The sequence below is a fragment of the Channa argus genome, chromosome 3, assembly GCF_033026475.1.
Source record: "Channa argus isolate prfri chromosome 3, Channa argus male v1.0, whole genome shotgun sequence".
NCBI classification, from domain to species: domain Eukaryota; kingdom Metazoa; phylum Chordata; class Actinopteri; order Anabantiformes; family Channidae; genus Channa; species Channa argus.
This window is the reverse complement of record NC_090199.1, coordinates 22669726-22691918: the sequence shown is the minus strand read 5'-3', so window position 1 is coordinate 22691918 and position 22193 is coordinate 22669726. Positions and strand designations below refer to the sequence as shown.

Here is a 22193-nt window from a genome sequence, read left to right as displayed (position 1 = left end):
GTTAAAGCAAACCTGCTCCTGCAATGACCTTTGTCACTCATGGGGTCAAGCCAGCTTTTTAATTGGCATTAGGAAATCGACGTAATGTCGTGTTTAGGTGTCAGGGGTCGACGTGAGTGTACAGAAAACTTTTGACACACAGTGTTATCAATGGAGCACATATGGGTGGTGTAACTAGCTGTCTCACCTTTTTTAAACTCCTCCAGCATTGCGTCCAGCTTGGTGTCATTGAACACAAAATGCAACGGGTGGCTGTAAAACTTTGTGATGGTTTTGAGCGGGGTGCAATCATCCGGGTCCACAAAGGCCAGGTCCTTGACGAAGAGAAGATCCACTATGTTGGACCTCTCGCCCTCGAAGACCGGGATGCGCGTGTAGCCGCTCTTCATAATCTCGGACATGGTGTTAAAGTCCAGGGTTGCATCCCCGGGGATCATGAAGCAATCTCTCAGCGGCGTCATCACGTCCTCCACGGTCTTGGTCCTAAGCTCCAGCGCGCCCTGGATGATGTTCAGCTCCTCCTTCACCAGGTCATTATAAGGATCCGTGACACGCAGCATCTCCAGCAGCTTCTCACGGTTGTACACTGTTCCTATCTCCTGTCCAAGCAGGTAGTCCAGAAGCTTGCTCACCGGGTATGACGCCGGGAAGGTGAGCAGCATGAAGAACTTTGTGAGAAATATCGTGTTTGCACCGACAGCGAGGCCGTGTCTGGAGCATATGGCCTGGGGCACGATTTCTCCAAAAATCACTATTCCAATTGTGGACATCACTACTGCAATCAAGCCCGAACCGGCTATATCATCCAGCAGAATGGTCAGCGTGGTGTTTACCAACACGTTTCCGAGCAGAAGCGAGCAAAGCAAGTAATTCCCTTGGCTCCTGACGGGCTCTATTTTTTTGGCGTAATTCTTCTCCTTTTCCGTGCCGCAGTTCTGGACTATCTGGAGCTCCATGGGATCCAAAGCCATGAGCCCCAGGTTCAAGCCGCTGAACATACCCGACAGGCAAAGCAACATGGAGATGAAGATGACCTGGAGCCAGAAAGGCAACAGGAACTTTTTCTCCTCCACCACTATCACTTTGGTGTCATCCCCATCGTGGTAGATCCAGGTGTTCTCCGTCCACGGGTCGTGCATCCCCGCCACGGCCGGTGTGGAGGTGGCGATGCAAAGGTAATACTCTTTACTCCTCTCTGTCTTTCGAAGAGGTTTGACGTCAATTTCAACTATTCCCGATGTCTTTCGATTCAGAATAATGTTAGGCAATATAATTATATCCGAAGTCCTAATACCGCAGGGATGCAAGCCGGACGACTCCTCCTGGCTCTGGTTGTCCCCCGAGGAGCTGTCAATGCTCCCTATCGCTCGGCTCCGCTCATGTTCAGTGAAAGCAATTTTGGACCAGGTCTCGTTGTTGATGTTCTGCCCGTACACCCTCAATTTCACCCGAGACCGCTCACTCACCCGCAGGTAGCCCTTATCCATGAAGGAAATGTCGTTCGTGTCCTCCAGTCGGAGCCCTATGATGACGGTCTCCTCGGATCCTTCCTTCCCACTTGTCGGGGTGACACAACAGCAAGTGACAGTTAAGAAAATCATCGCCAGAGCTCGGACCCGGTTTAGTGACGCCATTTTTGCAGCGGTGGGTGCTTGGGACAGCGGCCCTGCCATATTGATAACCATTGGCAACCAGCCTCCTGAATGAAAAGGGCTGTTAAAAATCAGAGCCAGTCTGAGTCCGCCTTCATCTCCGCCGACGGTTGCCGTGACTTGTGCATCGGGACCTGCTCGTTCCCACTACGTGTCCGACACTGACGACTCGCGAGCGCAGGCTTACGGGCCAACTCGTGCCTCCCCTGATGTCCCCGAGACGAGCGACCGCGGCGACCAACCGGAAAACGCCGTTGGCTCGTGGGCGGGGCGTCTGCAGCCTCCTCGACGAATGAAATTCCAAAACAAGTGCACCTCATGTAAAAAGACCGACAGGACTCCACTCGTGACTTTTTAATATACATTCTATCACATGAGATAAACAGAACGACCGACTGCAGTAAAAGTAAACACCCACATAATTTTATACTTGACTTATGACTTTCAGAGGTATCAATTCATCTACACGGTATTTTTTTATACGCTCGGCTTTACATTACACAATTTGTACAAGAATATTCTCATGTACCCCAAGTTTGGAATTACTGTCCTTATATAGTTATTAAATCTATTTATCAGTGACCAATAATCAAAGCATGCAATTACTCCCTGCTTTAAAGCTCATTATATAGTAATGGGTGAAGAACCCAAAATTTGATTTGCAAAAATGACAACATGTCATACATTTGACAATATTTATTGTCCTGACACAGTAATGGCAGTTTTCATTACATGATTGTAAAGCTTAGACTAATGCTAACCAGTTTACATTAGATTTTGGCAACAATGGGCCAAATTCAGTTTCAATTATGTACTTTGACAAAAGTCATGTCCACATACTAAACAATTCCATACAAAACATTCAACTCACTTTTTATTGCCAATCAATACAAGTAAACACATAATCACAATAATGAGAATATTAATACACTGCTGCAAAGCCCACAGTATTGCAAAAAACATTAGTTCAGTATTTCTACAAATTAAGTTGCAGGATTTTTAAAACAGCTATTGTAATTTCTTAAGGAAAAGGGAGGAAATGCATAAATGCTATAGATATTATATTCAGATGAAGAAAAAGGCACAGATGTGTTGTGCAGTCTCCAATTATGTTATTTCAAAGTTTTGAATGTTTGGATATTTAGATGTGGCTTTGATACAAAGTGATTTTATTAATGCAACATTAATAGGTGCATATGGATAAATTAAGTGTATTTCAAATTACTGAACTCTCTTTTGAAATGTAAATAAGACGACACCTATAGACTGCATAATTAAACCCCTATAATTATCTATACATAGTATGATGCTGGACCTGTGTTTCTCTGTGCCCTTCCCACGGTCACTTGCAGCAGGCAGCAGACTTTGTGCTGCAGCATCCCCCTGTGGCTGATCCTGGACCTTGTTTCTCCAGCTCAAAGACCAGCTCGAAAGGATCCACAATGCCTGCCTATGTCAACAGTTCAAAAAGGTAAAAATCATTCCTTGTTTATTACCTGCTTTCAAATCTAAAAAAGCATTACATAACTGTGTTGCATCTGAAATAATTGTAAGAAGTTTAAAAAGGATACACGCATTTTCTTCTTTTGAGTTAATATGGTAAATGTGTGAAAATGAAAAAGTCAAACTGATGTATGCTAAGCTTTTAAAAGTATGTTTGTTTCAGCTGTACAACTCAGTGACTTTTATCATGTACTGGTTGTTCATTAAATCAGCATTTTAAAGTAGCTGTGCTTTGAAGAACAAGCCCGAAGACTTTTTATTACCATTATCACCAAACAGGCGTGTTGATCAGAGAGAAGTATCTCAGGGCGGATTTCACTTCAGAGAAGGAGACCAAAGGTTAAAGTAAAGGACAGATTTTGATAAAGAAGCATAGAGATTTGCCTCCTGTTTGCTCCACAAAATGAAAAGGGGAAAAAAAAAAAAACTGTTAAAGATTTGAGATGTAATGAGGGATTAAAAGGCTACAGTTGTCACTGAAACAAATTATATTAGAGTTTGTAGATGTGTGTGCATTACAATATGAGCTGATAAGATGGCATTCCATTAACTTAGAAGAGAACATTCCTTCCTGTTCAAGGTTCCCCAGCATGAGTCCTCAGTCTGGTTATGACTCCAAGACAGCTGCTTGACCTTGTGTGTTTGGATGTGTGCGTATGTATGTTTGACTGGGTATTTCAGTGTGTGTGCAAGAACTTGCAGCATCTGTACTGGTGCACACATGCATATGTAACTATGTGCACTCAGGGCTCTCTGGGTGTGTCGCACAGTCCCAGCTGATATTAAAAACATACTGACCTCTAGTGCTCAAAGAAAAATTAGACACATTAAGACATTGTCATGTCTAAGAATTTTATTGTGAAACTGACCTTAGGTTTGAACCCACAGGGCCCACAGAGGCCTCCAAGATGCTGGAAAGTGAAGTCCTCACCAAATCTGGAATGGGTCAGGATGTTAGCCACCTCTCCATCTACCTCCACCACTTCACCAGCCTATTAAAACACATACTCATTTAACTTTCTTTTTTTTTTTTTTTTACATTTAACATATGGTATGTGAAGGATACATTTAACAGTTTGAGCGGTTTGTGTACTACAGGATCTACAGACCTTGAATGTGTACTGACAGTCAAACCGAAAGCGGTCTTCTACTCCAGTAATAGTACCGTTATATATGACTTGACGTGGCTTGGTGTTGCCTTTGGGGACCTTAAACAGGCGGTATGTGGCAGAGACGAACTTGAAGTCACCTGTATTGCCAGATCAGGGGGAGGGGGACAGAGAGAGAAAGAGATAATATTCAGAGAAAACCTACTTTGTAACAACCTGTAGTTCTAGAAAAACTGAATTGTTAAAATCTAACTTGCTGCAATAACAGCCAGTTTTTGGACAGTTAAAATTGAAAACCAGTTTTAAAGTGCATACACTTAATTTAAACACGATGGTCACTGACATACACAATATAAATGTGTTTATTAAGAATTCCTATAAAATATAGCGAATTTATAACAATAATCTTGTCCAATAATAATATTAAGACTACCACTTGTATATTTTATACTTTTATTATACAGCAAGTATTAGCATCAAGCTCTTATGAGAAAACATTGGGGCAAGTCAATATTCAGACGATAGAAAACATGGGAAAAGATATGATGAATGACTATCAAAGGTGGCAGAAGTACTGAAATGCAATATTCAATACCTTAGTAAAGGTACTGTACAAGGGACAGTACAGTAAGGTGTAAGGTACAACCTAAACTAATACACCACACTTATGTTTTCTCCTAATAAAAGGAATTAGGCATCATCTGTGTAAGCATCTGCAAATGGCTCAGTTTATGAAACTGATGAGTGAGGCAGAACTGCAGGACGAAAAGCTAAGGCTTAAATGTTTTACAGTTACGCTTTTTCATTTGTTTTGGTTTAAACAAATAAGAAGTTTAGGTACCAAACATACCATAAGATACAAGCAAATAAGGAGAAATAAATATCTGACAAAGGCAGGAAAATGTATCAAACCCAGAATGGCTTGCAGATCTTTGTTGTCAACAGTGATGACACTGGCTGTTACCAGCCTTGGGGTGCTGAAACCCACTTCCTCAGCCAATCGCAGCAGGTCCTCCCACCACAATGCTCCTCCAAGACACTCACCTGTCAAGACAAAGAATATTCTGCTATTCTGGCATTTGTCTGTAATTTTCTATGGCAGTAGATTATCAATCTGACAAACCCCATAGGACTTTGTGATGTTTAATTTCTTCTGTTAGTCTTCCACTACTATAGACATCACTGAAGTACAGCTCACCACCATCCTAATAGTCAACAATGGGAAAGTGTATGAAGAAAATATGAGTGAAAATACTAACACATTTATTTTGTGCTTGAATAAAATCATTTTTCTTTTGTCAAATGATTTTATGTTTTGTAAGATTTGATAAAAAAAAAAGAGGCAGTGTACCTTGAGTACATTGTAAGCTTCAGCCAGGACTCGCTTCTTGTCCGGAGAGAGATTCACCACACAGTTGGAACTAAACGATTGCAGAAAAACAACGTTTCAACACAATTTTTCCAGAAGTAAAAAGCAGTAAATTATAAATTACAAAAATGGTGAAATAAAGAAAGGAAAGTCTTTATACATGATGATATCAAATGAGTTGTTTGCCAGACCCGCCTCTGTTAGGGACTCAATGTAGCCCTGGACAAAGCTCACATTGGGTTTGTTGAAGCCAAACTTTTGCATGTGATAGTCCACATATGTCCTGGCCACCTCAAGCTAGAAGAGAAGATGACATCTTTTCATTTGTTATTACTATTATTATTCTGGTTGCGTTTGTCTGCATAGTGATGTACAATACCTGGTCCTCGGTCATATCAATGCCTGTGACATGGCCCTTCTCACCCACCAGCTGGCTTAGCATGTAGCAGTCTCTCCCACTACCACTGCCCAGGTCTAGTATCCTGCAGCCCTCTAGACACTCTGGCACCACCAGACCACAGCCATAGTACCTACAGTAGAGGAAAACACATTGTGGTATCTAAGATTTAAGATTTAAATGTTTGAAGCTGCTTTGCATGTTTACCATTGTTCTTTGCTCTAAAAGCCATTCAAAACAAATTAAATTTTGTCAGTCGGAACACAGAAAATCTAAAGCCAAGTAAAAAAGGGTTTGTCATCAACAGCAGTGGTAGGCAGTGCAATTAATGATAAACATTGTTGAGCGGTCGACATTAATGCTTGCCCAGGGCATGTAAACTCTATGTTTGGAATACATCATGCAGTTACCCGATTGGCAAGTAAAAAATAAATGCCACTGTCAAAGAGACAAAGAGTTATTTTTTTAACTACACTCGTTAAGGTTTTATTTCATTGTAGAGGTGCATGTAACATGTGCACGTAGCAAGTGTCCACAATCTCTCATTTCAGGTGAACTACAGATAGGTAATTTTATTTTTCATTTGGAGCTTTTCTACCCACTTACAAACTTTACTATAACTTCATGAAGCATTAACAACATGGAACAGCGCTACAAACAAAGTATTCACCCTGTTTAAATAGTCAGGGTAATACATTTTACATCAGCTTTCTGAAGACTCTTTAAGTGTCCTTCAACAACTTTTACAGACATGGACTAGCTGCTGCTAGTCAAATTTTACTATCTGCAAATTATCGTTTTGTTAACAAAGTTTAGAAAATATTCATGGAGTAGCTTCACATTTTGCTGATCGATACTATTTCAAGTTAAAACAGAACTGAAAGGTGTGTCAACAAGCACACGGGAACAGTCATTAACCGTCTCCACTCTGACAGACCAAAGTCTCCTGCAGGTAAAAAAATCTGCCTGGACTTTTACCTTAAGCAGGTTATTTTAATAAAGTAGTGTAGCTGTGCCATGGTTTGTTTCTCAACATCAATAAAATTCACTACATTTAGATTTTTTTGAATACCAACAATAAATAACAATAGCTAACTAGTACACTGAAGCAGACTCACAAGTTTGCCTCAAGTTGAGGACAATTGATAACAAAAGCACAGCAGCTCTGCAAAACCTGACCTGAAATACACCAAAACATTTAAACACCATAAGTTAAAAAAATGAACATTTTTACCAGATGACTGGAAAACTTACTACTGTTAAAACTTCCTTATCAGGTGGGCAATTTTACTATGAATAACCACCCAAAATACAGACTGCTGCTTGCTGCAATCTGTAACAATAAAATCAGCAAATTGTTTTAAGCAAAATTTATTGTCTTGTTAAAATTATCTCTTTAAACTCACAGTGTCAGTGTAGGCACCATATAATTTAGATATGTGGAAAAACACCGCTTCCTGTTTGTCTCTTACTAAGTTCCATTACTGTTATTGATCTCATGTGAATGTTTTAAGCTTAACGTGGATGACCCCTTCTACCAGCCAAGCCGCAGTTGCTTCAACTTTAAAAGTTATTTTTCAATAATTTTATAAATAAGAGATAGTATTTTATTATTACCTCCGATTTTTATGCTTTGTATGTTAATAAAATATATTAATCAGCCCTCTTTCTTTTGTCTTTACCTAGGCCTACATTTACTATCTAACCCTGGACAAATTTGCTATGAGGTAAGTGGAACATCTCAGGTAGTTGCATAAAGGGCCAATAAATCTTGTCTAAAAAGCATGTCCAGCACTGATCAGTGGTTCGACCTTGGTCCTCTCCCTGTCCCCTGGGCAAGACACTAAACCCAGTTGTCCCCCCTAGTGTCTGCTGCTTATTTGTAAGTGGCTTCAGCACTCTGTGCAGAACTTGGTAAAGATCAGATTCTGGCTAAACATGCTCCTCTGTGCAGCTAGTACACTGTGCAGTGGGTGGGAAGAAGTGGCCCGGACAGATAAGAGTTTAGACAGCATCCTAGTCCAGCTCCTTTGTGTATAACCTTTTAGCAGTGTGAGTACAAGAGCACAGATTGCAACAGCAGCCCACAAACCTGGCAGTGACTTCAGGGTGCACTTTCTGCAGAGCCTGGCGGATAAATCCTGGGATGGGCTGAGCTGGAGCCACACAGGCGTTGCTCTTCAGGTCTGAAGTCTTCTTCAGCACCCTGCCATAATAATCCTGCGTGACCAAAGCCAAAAGAGCAATAGCTATACAGCTGGATGTGGCCAATTTATACATTTACGCAGGTAAGTAACGTTTGGCTTAAAACATTAAAATTGTGCTTTGGTCTGTGAAGAACAGTGAACTAATGTTACAATAGTTTTATAGAATTTCTCAGCATGTTAGCTAGTTAATGGAACATTATGGTACTTGTGACTTGTTACCTTGACGTCCACGTGGACGGTGTTATGAAGGAAGCCCTTATCACCCGAGCTAAAAAATAAAGATATAAATGTATTTAGTTATCTTAACCAGCTAACGGGACAGCTGGCAATCTGCTAACTTAACCAGAGTGAAAGTTAGCTGAGGGTTCAGCTAATAACTCAATTTTGAAGTTCTGACCTATTGCATCGTACGTGATATGTAGGTTAACGTCAGTGTAAAATAACAGTGTCACGTTAATGTTACGATTGAATCTGACAAAGTCTACATTTATCTGCTACACTACGTGAAACATTTTGGACATTTTGGTTCTCACCGCTGCTCCTCAGCCATTGACTCGAGCGTCTCCCCCCTGCGTAAAACCAACGCAACACAGTTCAGAGTTGACTTCCTGCTCAACAGCGCCCCCTGATCCTAACTGCCTGAAACTACAGCTCAGACGGTCAAAGCGTGTGTGTCGAGTTTTGAGTGAGGCGCACAAAACAAGATGAGCTCATTTATGATCCCCCATATTTCGGTATGACAAAGCCACAACAGTCGTCTTGAATTTAAAAGAGCATGTTTATTGAACATTCATTCCGCTTGGTAGTTGTGGTACATGGCTTATGATCAGAACATTCAAAATAATATGTGCAAAACCACCTAACACAGACAGGTGAGGAAAGAAAAAAGTCTTTGGCAAAATGCCCCTGATCTCATTAAGAAATCACCAACTGTACTGTTAGTCAAACTCGTTACACAAATTCAAGATACGCCTCACTTAAATCTTTTCTCAAAAAAACTAACAACAATAATAATAATAATACCAATAATAACAAAATCTGCCCATAATAACAAAAGTAATGATTTCATACAAATTAAAGCAACTTGGTTCGTAAATGTTACAAAATGTTGTACTCAATTTGTGAATAACAAAGTGGTTTTGAAATTTCACACAGTTCGAATATTTCTCAAAATTTTTCAATATTATTAAAAATAGCTAATATTATCTCCAATTAAATTTTGTAGGTCACAAAACAAAACAAAAAACATTTAAAAGTAGTTTGGACTGTGTTTAGGCTTCAATAAGGTTCAATAATCTTATTGTTAATACATAGATTTTAAAATGTAACCTTAATTTGTCATACAAATTTTGAGAACTATCAGTGGATTAAATATTTGTGCTTTGATCACATCTAAATGTGCGCATTTAAGAGAGTTCTACAAAGAAAGTCGGAAATGTTTTTTTTACATGATACAATTTCATGTAGCCTCACAAGTTCCTGTTAATTTCACTGTGGCCAAGCAAAAAAATCCAGTTTGTAAAAGGATGTTCATTACATGATCAGTGGTATTTTACATGGCACTTTCAGTATCTGCCAATGTTTTCTGTAATACAGCTCCTGTAATATTTCAAATAAAAAAAGGCTGGTGTTAATATACCTCATCAAAAACTGCTAAGTTTTCCAGACAAGATGCATCACTGCAGCTGATATTTTAATTTTGATTATTTTAATATTTTGTTTGTGTGGATCTGTTTTTTTTATCCACACTGCATTCACACATTAAAACAAATTTCCAGCCAACTTGTACTATTATCTACATCCTGTATACATAATTCTGTTGTCCATCATAACAAAATACTTCTCACGTCTCATAAATGTCCTGTTGTGCAAACTGGCTGTTTAGAATTGATGCTCCGATATCAAGAGTTACCAAGGACAACCATCAGATATTTTACTTTAACTGATTATTTGTTTCCATTACACTGCTTGTGTTGTTTTGGTTCAGTTTTTTTAATCTGGAGGTTTTTGTTTTTCCTTCTAATTTGTCATTCCCCAGAGAGATATTTTTCTTCTCCTTTGCCTCAAACGTTAATGACATTTTGTTCTAAAGTTTGATTAAATGCTCCAGATTAAAAACTCTTAACTCTTAAATCACTTAACAGGCCCGAAACTTATTGAAAACCACACTAGTTGATTTAATGGACCTTCAGGAATTAGTTACGTTAAATTAGTCAGTACCAAAGTTAAGGAATGGTATAAACTGTGCTTTTACAAAACCCAATACAAAGTCAAATCTTTGTTTTTTTACAGTATAGCTGGTGAAGGTGGAAACCTTATGAAGTTACTGACACAAATATGAGGTCTAATATTGCCCAACTTAGTTGCAATCCCTAAAAAGCTTAATCTTCACTTTGCTTTGGTAAAAAAACGAACAAAAATAAAAACAGTTAAGTACATTGAAAATCTGCATTCTTTAAGTAGGTGCTTCCTACAAACATTCATTAAAATACTACAATTTTAGACTGGATCTATGAAAAGGCATTTTGAGTTTAGATTTCTGTCAACTAAAAACCTTAATTTATAAAGATAAATACATTTTGTGCAAAATCGGAATCGCTCATAAAGATTTATTAAAGCATTGACACTAATATTACTAATGGGGCAGACAGAGAGCAATGAAAACAGACAAGGCAGAGGGGTTATTAATCGCTGAATAAGCACTTTAGAGGCTTGAGTCTAACAGTACGTCTCACACGGTCTTGTTCTGGTGTCCCTGTGGCGTATCAGCGTGCATACACACACACACACACACACACAGTCATTAATTCAACATTGCACTCATCCAAAATGTTCCTGCTGTGTTCCTGCACAATTAGTTTGTGTGTGTGTTTTACACTGTAGTTTTCCTGCCTGTGAAGTCTTTGCAAAACTGTTGAAAGCACCCATTGAGGAGTGCTGCGCTCATCGTAGGCAGTGAACAGCCTGTCCTGACATCACAGTTTCAACTATCAAGTCAAGTCTGGCTTTCAGTAGCTTCCTTTCTATGATCTGAAGGACTCGGTGTGCTTTTAAAGGGCTTTTACTGGCCAAATATAACCCAAAACTCATAGGTTAGGGCCACTGCTCCAGTGTGAGGAGGAGAGTTTTTAGCTGAGATTTCGCCTTCTGCTCCCACCACTGTTTTATCTAAGGTGCACACATTCATAGAACTACTCACTTTAAAAGAATTCAACACTTGGTCAGGTAGAAAAATCATATCCTTTCTCAAGTGCCCTCCCTTCCTCTGTGACAAAGGTGTCTTAACTGTGTCTCAGCCCTGCGGCTCAGTGCTGGGGCTATGGTGCAGCCCGTCCTGCTCACTGATGGTATGGAGGAGGAGGCACACAGGAGGGTGGAGTGAACCGCTGCCTATCGGATGACCTGTCTGAGGAGGCCCTGATGGCCCACGTGCAGCACGCCTCTCAAGCTCGCCTAGCACCTGCTCTTCCTCCATGCTGAGGAAGGCTCGATGACCGCAGCTGTCACAGAATTCACCCACCTCCTCTTCCCCCTCCTCCTCGTCACCTCCCTTACACCCTAACAGACTATCTAGCTCCCTCAACTCTCTCTCTTCATGGCCTGTCCTACTGGCTCCAATACCACCGCTGCTCCCATGTGTGCCGCACACACACACCTCAATTCCAGAATCCCCGGTGAATCGTCGCCTTCTTCCACTAGGGAGTCGATCTTTGTCCTCAGCAGGACTGTCTGACAGGTCCTTCAGAAGGGGATCCTTGCAGGATTCACCCCCACTTCTGCTTCCTTTCTCCTGGCTGGTGAGTCCCTCCTCACTGAGCCCACCTGACAGCAGTATCATGCCTGAATCTTGTGCTGTCTGGATGGGCTTGTTGTCAGGCTTTGGCCTAAAATCTAAAGTGGGTGGATGTGGCTCCTCTCTGCTGGGTCTGGAACAAAGACTGTCAGAGACTGGCGGCACTGGAGTGGGTTGGATGGTTTGACAATGTCCCTCTTGCTGCTCAGAGGCCAGTGGACTAGATCCCACTGAGGATGGGCCTGGGTGTAAGGCACTGTAAGGAGGTGGGGGGGTTGGTGGCCGGTTGACCACCTCTTCATAATCAGGCAAGAGGTAGTTTGGCAGAAACCCTGAACAAACAAAACAAAACAACTTTAAGTAGAAAATGCATCTGTCTATATATGCACTGAATAAATAATGCACTTGCAACTATAACCACTATATTTTGCACTGCAATCAATATGGGTTAGCATATAAATAGACACTACTGGCTGACCTTGCCAAATTTCAGTGGGTCCCCAATGAACTTTCAAGAATTTCCAAATGAACCATGGAACAATATGTGCTTAAGGGCCCCGCAGCACTGTGTGACATGATGTTGCAACATTGACAAGGTACCAAAAGAGCAATGCTGGTTGTTTCATGAAAACTGGGGCATACAAACAGGGAAGGTTCTGACACTGTGTGAAACCAGGGATGGATCTCAGAGTAAACATAATATTTGAACCAGATACCACTACTCTGAGATGGAAGCCATTGCTTTTGCTTGTTGAAAGAATTTTATTCCTCTGTCTGATGTAAAAATGTGAAAAGTAAGTTCACTTGTGTTTCTGTCAACCCTCCTCATGTACAAGTCTAATATTCACTCCCCGTAATATGCTGTTTTGGTCTATACCAACTATTTTATCAGGCTCTTTTCCCTTCTGTTGATCAGTGAGACTGAAGCACATTTTCTTTTATTGCAGGGCATAAAAAAAGGAAACGATGAGTGAATACAGCTAAGATTAAACAGTCAAATGATAATTATCTGTGGGTTTGTCTACAAGAAGCATGTTTCAAATTACATACAATATAATTGCTTGATCTACTGTGGATACAAAAAAACAATGTGAAAGTGATTGTTACTCAGTAGGGAATGCTTGCCACCAGCCATCATGACAACAATTCATATGGATGTATACTGTATAATAGAAGATCAACATCACATTGTGTGTTTGTGTGCCAGGGGTAGCTCTTACTGAAGTAGAAGGGCACAGAGGGGTAGCTGTGTGCTTCACGGTAAGCAATGAGGTTGATCTCATGCTGCCGCTGCTGCTGCTGCAGTCGGTGTTTGGTGCGGCGGTGGTGGCACACACAGCAGCAGCTCAAAATGAAGATGATCGCCCACACCAACCAAAACCCTAATTTGGAAGAACCAACACAGACATGTTTTATTTACAGTGAAACACCAATGAGACCATGAGCCATTTGATTGATTCAATCATCATTAAGATGTCCAAGACTGTTCTAAGCACTAACAGACTGAAGTCCTGTCCCAGTCTTTCTCCTAGAGACACCCCATGATTGACACCACAGTTATCACATGCTGAACTCTGAGATCTCCGGTTGCTCCCTTTGGGAGATATTTGTTCTGAAGACTTTGCAACAAAAATATTAAAGGACTCATTCATTTTAAAACACTGGATTCTTGCAGGACGAATAAATAAATGAAGTTTGTAGAAAATGTTATGCCATATGAAAAATATACAAATGGAGAAAGTTTTCAGAGTCTATTTCAAAGACAGAGGAATTATTCGTGAAACAGTGACATCTAGCATTCAGTCTAAGCTGCAAAAGCAAACTAAATTTGATCGAGCACTGCATTAGCACCAAGAAAAAAATAGTTTGTATGAGTTTTAGCAAATGTTAGTTCCACATTCCATACGTCATGGCCAACTTTTTTCATATTGTCAATATTGTGAAAAAAGCCGTTATATTTATCCAGAAGTGTAGACAGCAGATGTGTTTCACATCAGGTTATCAACGAACAGCCCTAATCACATTCACGCAGCTACACAAGCAGTTACACATAGAACCTGCCGAGTTAAACCAAAGTCTCACCAGCTTGCCACTGAAGCAACAGGAGTTAAAGTTAAAGAGAGACGAGCGCTGATTTTTAAATTGACACACTCAGTTTATCCTGCCGGTCTGGGGATTGAACTAGCAACCTTATGGTTACAAGCTGAATCCACGTGAAGCAAATGCAATGCCCAGCGTTGTCCCTGGACCAACCTTTCATGGACATAGGACCAGACAGTCTGAATTATACTTGTATGCTATATAATTAAAGACATCTGAATCTCTAATGAACTCAAATGTTCACATTGTGAAAATTAATTATAGATTTCACATTATATTATACAGCCCTACCACAACCTCTCCAGGAAATCACCAAAAATATTTTGAGATAGCCTACAAACAATAAACATAATGCAATGAACAATAAAACCTGTCCAACTCTGTCGGTCAAGGTTTGTAATGGATCTAGACTGATAATAGTTTATTGCAGAGATGTGTCCACCAACAATTAAGAAAGTGCAGTACAGAGATGCCAAACATGGTTTGGAAGCATTTAGAAACAGTGTCACTATTATTTAATGCATATCTAGACTGTTTTCCTACCATTACTACTTTTGCTCAGATCCTGACCAAAATTAAAAAATTTAGATCTCAATCAACAATGTTTGTCTAAGTTGTGTGTTAATACAAAATAATATGTAATGCACACTTACTTTGAAATGGCAAAAAGAGTAAAACAAAGATTTTTTTCCATTAACATAATATTTAATGAACAATCATCTATTACATGTTTCTTCGTGTATAATATCTGTTTTGCTCTTTTTGCCATTTTAAAATAAATTAAAAAGTGAAAGATGGGTAAATACTAAGCTCTATATATACACACACAAATTAGTTGTGTTGGACCTGATTGCAAAATGTGGTCTTAGATAATTTGATTAGTCCATCAGACTAATTCAGTGCACATGCAAAACAACATGGGAACAAAATAATTTAGAATTTAAATGTATACAAACAGCTAAATGTTATATACATAATATGGATAAATCACCCCGGTATGATCTTTCAATTGTATCCTTCATCTAGCGGTTTGTCCATCTAGTCACATGCTTTAAGGAGGTCAATTAAGCATTTCACAGTATCATTAAATGTTGCTCTTTTGTTTACTCTGACTTATTACAACATTATTAGTTCATTAATGTATCTCTTTTATTTGCTGACTCTTGCATCATTTTCCACAGTGAAACAGTAAACGTAAAGATAGTTCGGAAGATGACACTAGAACTAATGATATTAAGCTTTTCTAATCCTCTTCTATTTCAGAAATAGATTCTAGTCTATAATTTACTCCATCACACTGTATGTGTGAGATTCTCTTGCCTCAGTTCTTATTAAAGACCTTAAAAAAGATGCAGCAGTATTTAAACCCTGATCTATCCTATTAGTCTTTTCATTCCTATATGAATCCAATGTCAGTAACTGAATATTCTAACATCACAAAGGCTAATTCTGTGAAATCCTGTCTTTCATCTATGGAAGCAGTAAAGGAAAAATCAAAGGCAAAAAAATAAATAAACAAAAGCTAAATACTTACACCAGAGCTCATAGTAGTAACTGCAGCACTGGGACTCTCCGCAGCAGTGTCCAGACTCACAAATGTAGCTCTGATTGTTAACACCTTCACAGTGCAGGAGGCTCTGCAAGACAAGTACAAGAGACTGTCAGGCATTGTTCATGTTATCATTGGAATAGTCGCATATGAAATGCCTTCTGTTAAAGAGGTCTACAATGTATTAAGACAGTTTTGAATCTAGTCCCTAATTAACTTCTTTTGTTACGTAGTTTAGTACAAACTGAAGCTAGAAAAACAAAAACATATACTCATTATAAAATCAGTATGCAACATTTTTTTTGTGTGTTGTTTTTTTGAACACTACAGCCCACAGGGAAGTGCACACAAGATAAGAGCGGTTACCCAAAGCTGGAAAATAAAAAAATCTAAGAAAAGTAGTAACAATGAGTAAATTTAAATAACCTATTCTGATCTACTAACTTGAAAAATATGATACGGTAAACATCTATATAAATATAATACATTCTGTGGAGACATAACTAAAATATAGAATAAGGAATTTGTATTATTTTCCATGATCTGATCTTTGACTTAGTAATAACTGCAACACTGCGAAAACCTAGTTGTCACACTTATACTTAGCTGTGGATCCGGAGTTAACAAGTCCAAACCACCTCTGCTGGTAAGCTGCTTGAATTTCATCTGTGCAAAAGGCTCATATCAAGTGTAATGTTTGAAATACTGCCAGCACAAAACCTCTCAGTACACTGCCTAAGATTTGATACACAGTTTTAACATCTAGGTTTGATCAAAACAGGGAAAATGCCAGAATCTGTTTGCCACAACAGCCCATTTTCATCCAAAAGGGGCTTTCCCTCTCCTCCAACAATCTATTCCATGTATTAACTGTTATTGTGGCAAAGTAGCAGCTTGGTCAAAAGTTAACCGTACCAGGTACAAAGTTAATTTGTAAATAGACTAGGCGTAGACGATAAAGAGATTAGATAGATAAACATAAAAAACAAAAGACAAGATGCACTGTAATCAAAATCCTCTTGTGAAAAAGGTTTGTGGATTTTCCCCCAGGAAGATCCCTTAGATGTGGTCATCTAGATTAGTTTAGATAATCTTTATAGATTACCAGTGGTGGTCCGAGATTGAAAGGCATGATAATCCAGGGTCCAAAATCTCAGTCCCCTTCACCTCTTGGGTCATTATCTCATAGAAGAAAAAAGTCAAACAGCTCTCAAACATTCTCTCTCTCTCTGTACACCCTAACTACCCACCCACCCACACACACACTCCTTCATGACACTCCAATCCAAGACCAAACAGAGTTCAAGGATTGCTCCACGGAAATTTCCAAGCAGAAGCAAAGAGAAAGCTCCCAGCTGGGCACTAGCTGTATGATAATAAGCCATACACAACGTTGAAATGTGTGTATGTGTGTGTGTGTGTGTCAAATGTGAGGTAGTACGGGAACAGCAAGGAAAGCAATGGCAGAGTCGTACACAGAGAAACACACCAGATCAGACCAAAGAAAACTGCTGACGTAAAATGTAGGCACAACCTCGAACCTTACAGATTAATCATTTCTCATCAGCTGTTTCAGCTTTATCAACATAACATTTTTCTTTCAAAATGCAGCCCAGCACGAGGGATTTTATTCTCTGTAATAAACACGGCGAACATAATGTTCTCTAACTTCACTTTGTCTCTGATAAGTTCAGCTGTTTTCACTGACTGATTCTGCAGCATATACTTGCGACTTGGCAGGACGGGCCTTTTTGGAATTTGATACAGACAACCACCTAGTTTGTTTGGGTCTTTAGTCTGAGCTACATATAGACAGCCAAGCACGGAAGAAAACTGATATTTCACAAACAAGCTTTCAGACAGAGTAAGTGTTCCAATCTAATATTTAATATGAATGTAACCCACGCAAAATAAACTAATTTGGAGTAGTGGAAAGGTGACATGACTTGTCACTACCCAGATGAACCTGAAAAACATTTAAATCATCTAAAATCAACCCAACTCAAAGACAGATACCGACTGAGTAAAGAATCTGGGCAAACCAGATTCCTGTCTCTCCCATCCAAACAGTCAACAATCAAGCCATCCACCTCTCTCATGGTTCACTATCATATTAAAGGCAGATTTGGTTACTTTCCCAGAAAATGATTACTACATTAGAAAATAATCAACCTTAATAATGAGAAGTTGTTGAAAAGAGCAGATAGTGAGAACAGTTCCAAATCCCCTGATGACGATCAAGTAGTGTCGGTGGCTACAGGTCTTGGTTAATTCTTGACTGCAGTCATAGGCCTGCTGGACTTTTCAAGTAAACTGATGCACATAAGGACCTCCCTGACCCTTTATTTATTATCCTGTCCTTCAGCAAAGAAAGGTGCTGTTTCATAGCCATCAAGGTTAAGCAGTGGAAAACAGTGCTGACACCATCTATAGCAACCATTAATAAAGTACATTCCATAAACGAAAGTCTTCCAGATTCCAGCAACAAAGGAAGACAGTTTAACAAACGTGTATATAGAATAGAATACAATACAATACGCCTTATTGTCAGCGCACTTAAAAGTACAACGAAATAGGCAGATTTTAATACACATTGTACATTTTCTACCAAGCAGCAAGCAGCATTTGTTATCTAAAGTAGGAGATATTTCTGTGCAGAGCTAGTAGAGACCAAATACAGCAAAAAAAAAAAAGCAGAGTGAAAACTGAACTTCAATTAATCAGGTGGAAGCAGGCTTCAAAACCAGCGCTACGGTTGCAGTATAACACCAGGATGAGACAATAAGCTGAATGTTCACAAAACTAATTCGGCAGATCAAGTGCTGGGTTCAAAAATTGTTTCCCTAAGTGGCCAAAAATAAGAAATATTTGCAGCTTTCAAATTGCGCAGAGCTCACTTTTTTCATCATGTATAACAAGATTGCTTGGACTTAGTGTTGAAAAAGATGAACTGAGAGAAAACTGCACATGCACTGTGCATGTAATAATCCTTCTGTTTCTCTGTTGAGGCCTTTTAACTTTTCAACAATGAATATAAATTAACAGGCTAAGTAAGTGATAACCTGTGATCAGTGTCATTCTTAGGTTGGCCTCTCTGTTTATCCCCATCACTACCACCTTAATCATTACCCTGTGCTTCAACAAATGGCCAAGTAAATCACCTGGCCTGAATCCAACACAGCATGAAGTTTACAAGCTTATGGCACAACTGGAACCAAAATACAGCAAGCGCAAGTACAAATTAAAGAATGTTGGAGCCAGTGTGTAATAAATAACGGGAAGCATCACGTATTGTAATGATCTCTCCTTTCATCCAGTCACTCCACTCCATTACTTTCGCTGTATGCACAATTTCGTCACACGCATACACATTTGCAAAAAGCTAATTAGAACCCCAATTTTGCAGGGGGAATCTGCCTGGAAACATCTTTGAATATTCTATCGCATCCAACTCATGATTTATTCCAAAAGATGCTGCTCAATGGGACCTGGACTTGCTTGAAATTATTGGACAGTTATTTGACGGCCTCGAAAACTCAGTTAGTTAGAACTGATGAAGCTATTTAGATGAGAGGAAGCAAATCAAGCTGCTACTAAACTGTGTCTAACAGCAAAAACCATGCCATGTTTCTTTGTCTTCACTCTGTCTCAGCTGCCTACTGAGGATTAGGTAAAGCATAGCAGACCTAGAGTCTGCATCTCATGAACAAGGCAAGGTACATGTATATCAATTACTTCTGTGCTATGCACTGTTACTTAACCCTTTTGCTTGTAAATCTAACTGTATAGATTGCACAATGATGTAAGGAATTCATTTTTGGAATAATATTAGGAAATAGTACCGAATCTTAAAAACTGGACCACTGGGACCGGTGATTGGGGTATACTTTTTTTTTTTTAACTTGTTTGTGAAAACAACAAAGGTATTTCCTCAAGCCATTTACATTACATCAAACACAGTACAGTTCTTTTATTTTTATTTATTAAAAGCATTTCACGACCGGCTGGCTTCAATTTTCATATATAATTACATGTACTAGACTAAAACCGCAAAGGCATAAATATCATCAGGTAAAATCACTAAATCACCAAGACTTGGAAGGAAATCATGACATTCCCAAAGATTCTCAACTATTCAGTCTGAAGCCATAATTTTAAGCTTTTTAAAGTAATATTAGATAACTGCTTGCAATTATGCGGCGTAATAACCCGGTGGTTCATGAACACACATACATGCACTGATAAACACACAATGATTCAGCATGTGACACTGCATGTGATAACGTTACCAGCCTAAATGCAGTTTGCTCCCCAGGGGGGGAAAAAAGGGCAGAAACCCAACGAAGTCCATTCGTCTGTGACCCTTGTGCTGTGATGTCTAATCTGTGTTCTTTAAGGTGGCCAGTAGATGGTATGTTTTTTTTGTTGTTTTTTTTAACGACAAAAACAATGACAAGTGCATAACTCTTTCAATGTAATGAATATTTCCCAAAAATGGTAAGAACAATGTGCAATGCAATGTTTAGAATGCTGGACAGACCTAGAAATGATCTTCTGTACTTTCATGTGGTCAAAGAGAAAAGTGGCTTAACTCTAGATGATTAAAACACTTTATCAGATGGGCATTTGTGCTTCTAACACGGAGAAAATCACTGATACATTGTGTGTCTGCTTATGAATAGTAGGAATAGAGATTGTTGTTAATGCAACTCCTTACTCGTGCCACTGTAAATTAAAAGGCTTGATAGAGTGGAAAACATCTTAAGACACAGTCTCCCTCTGTAGTGTGTGATTTCATACCAATCATACCTCTCAAGACCTCCTAGTTAAGTTATACATTTTTTGGCTTTTCAAATAAACACATTAAAAATAAAATAGAATTTAAAAGCATCCCAGGCTATGCTTACCTTTAAAGTTTTCTGTCCTGAACGCCCATGTGATAAGGAATAATCCCTGACTAAATATATTCTATGCTTTAACATTAAATACCAATAGATTTTAATCAAAACAATGTGCAACATCTAAATCATTTGTGTCTCCAAAATGCACAGCACCAAACCAGGAATCTTAAATGTTTTGTGGAAGTGTTTATATATGAGAAGTCAGTTTTTAGCCCCTGTAATTGAAAAAAAAAGTGTAATTGAATCAAAAAACTGAGCAGTGACATAATGTCAGTTATGTAGATGAAGTGTAGATCAATCAGCTCAGTCTGGATTTCTTACTACACCGGTTCATTATGTCAGGAGCTGCACGTTACTGAGATTAATTTGAAGGCTCTGGGGAGTAAACCAGGACACTGCACTACTTTTTAGTACTACATGAAAAGTTATTTCATAACACACTGATACAGTAATAACAATAATGTGTAAATGGCATATGACTTGATTTCTGATTGTGCTGGAAAGAGATAACAATGTCACTGTTTATACATTAACATCCGCTGCTATCGTGACATAGATTAACTCTGTATGCTAATCAAGATAATCAGTGCCAGTTTCTGTAATTATACAAGTCAGGTAACAGGATGTTCTTTACATGATTACAGATCGGCTTTTCCTCTCTGAGCACTTTACCAGTGGCTAAAATGTCAAACCTCGCTCTCCCTCTGCCGTGAACACAACAGAGGGTGGCCCTGGCTCCCTTGACTCGGCGAGGCTAGCTAGCTCCGTTAGCGGCTAGCTTAACGTTCGAACTTGACGAGCATGCTAACATCTTTGACAGCTTAGTACAAGTTAAAGTCAGCCAACACCCAACGCCAACAGATATACTGTACTGTAATGGTGCTTGTCGTTGCTGGTGAATATGCAAATTAATGTCTAGTTGTAAATACTGCTAAGTTAGCTGGATACCTAGTCCCGCCGTGAGAGACAGAGCACTTACCCTGTCTGCTGCGGACTCGGTGGGGGTTACAGAGCCAACAGCGTGCAAAAACAATCCCATTTTAAGGGCAGAGCATAGGCCTCTCATTCCTCCCTACATCTACGACAAACCATACGGATGCGAACACCGTCGTTTACAAGCTGTGCACCAATATCAACAACTTGTTACTTCTTTTCAGCCCCAGTCGAGCTGAGAGGCCGCCGCATGCGCCGCCTCTGTGTACTGAACATTTCTCTAGTGCCACTGCCTACAGTCGGTGCCACTGGCCGATCCTGCTGTTACACAAGCCGTTTCCCCAGTACAGCCGCTCCGCCTGGGTGTACCGCATGTGGCGTGGTCACCTCGACCCGATCCATGTGCGCAACGTGATGGGCGTCGAGCTGAGTCGGTCATCAGTAATTTGGCGCACCGACCCACGATTGGACAGGATCGACAAACAGTGAGGACTCTGTCCAATCACTAATCCGTGCGTCTCTCCTGCAAGTTGTGTCCCCGAATTAGTCTTCTGTTAGCTAAGATCTATTCAAAAGACAGACATGTCCTTCTTAATGGTCTAACATCAAAACCTCTTTATTTACTTACCCATCGTTGTTACTCCATATTCAAATGTAAAGAGGCAATGCAAATGATTGCA

At 39.6% G+C, this 22193-nt stretch overlaps 3 protein-coding genes across 9 annotated transcripts in view; all 3 read right to left on the bottom strand.

The window, feature by feature from the left end:
• cnnm2b (cyclin and CBS domain divalent metal cation transport mediator 2b) overlaps window positions 1-1885 on the bottom strand; it is a 36967-nt gene extending 35082 nt beyond the window's left edge. For 2 of the 5 annotated variants that reach the window (XM_067498031.1, XM_067498030.1), the window contains exon 1: window positions 188-1881. In XM_067498031.1, coding sequence (XP_067354132.1) covers window positions 188-1685 — 1498 coding nt within the window. In that variant the 5' untranslated portion in view covers window positions 1686-1881. Of the gene's footprint in view, window positions 1-187 lie in introns of all 5 variants that reach the window. The other 3 variants (XM_067498034.1, XM_067498035.1, XM_067498033.1) reach the window with 3 other exon arrangements.
• Window positions 1886-2333: 448 nt separating this feature from the next.
• On the bottom strand, window positions 2334-8872 carry as3mt (arsenite methyltransferase). Its single transcript, XM_067498041.1, has 11 exons — window positions 8771-8872; window positions 8457-8505; window positions 8123-8250; window positions 6013-6163; window positions 5794-5930; window positions 5616-5685; window positions 5388-5469; window positions 5177-5308; window positions 4265-4404; window positions 4025-4147; window positions 2334-3102 (listed from the first exon to the last, which is right to left on the bottom strand). The coding sequence occupies exons 1-11, from the start codon at window positions 8785-8787 to the stop codon at window positions 2995-2997; spliced, it is 1137 nt and encodes a 378-aa protein (XP_067354142.1). The 5' UTR covers window positions 8788-8872; the 3' UTR covers window positions 2334-2994.
• A 124-nt stretch (window positions 8873-8996) lies between these two features.
• wbp1lb (WW domain binding protein 1-like b) lies at window positions 8997-21960 on the bottom strand. Of its 3 annotated transcripts, none has more exons than XM_067498037.1 (4): window positions 21560-21960; window positions 15665-15767; window positions 13251-13412; window positions 8997-12362 (listed from the first exon to the last, which is right to left on the bottom strand). In XM_067498037.1, the coding sequence occupies exons 1-4, from the start codon at window positions 21644-21646 to the stop codon at window positions 11530-11532; spliced, it is 1185 nt and encodes a 394-aa protein (XP_067354138.1). In that variant the 5' UTR covers window positions 21647-21960; the 3' UTR covers window positions 8997-11529. The 3 variants fall into 3 exon arrangements, with proteins under 3 accessions (XP_067354138.1, XP_067354137.1, XP_067354140.1); XM_067498036.1 differs by lacking the exon at window positions 21560-21960 and adding an exon at window positions 20587-21519; XM_067498039.1 differs by lacking the exon at window positions 21560-21960 and adding an exon at window positions 16785-20520.
• Window positions 21961-22193: the final 233 nt, after the last annotated feature.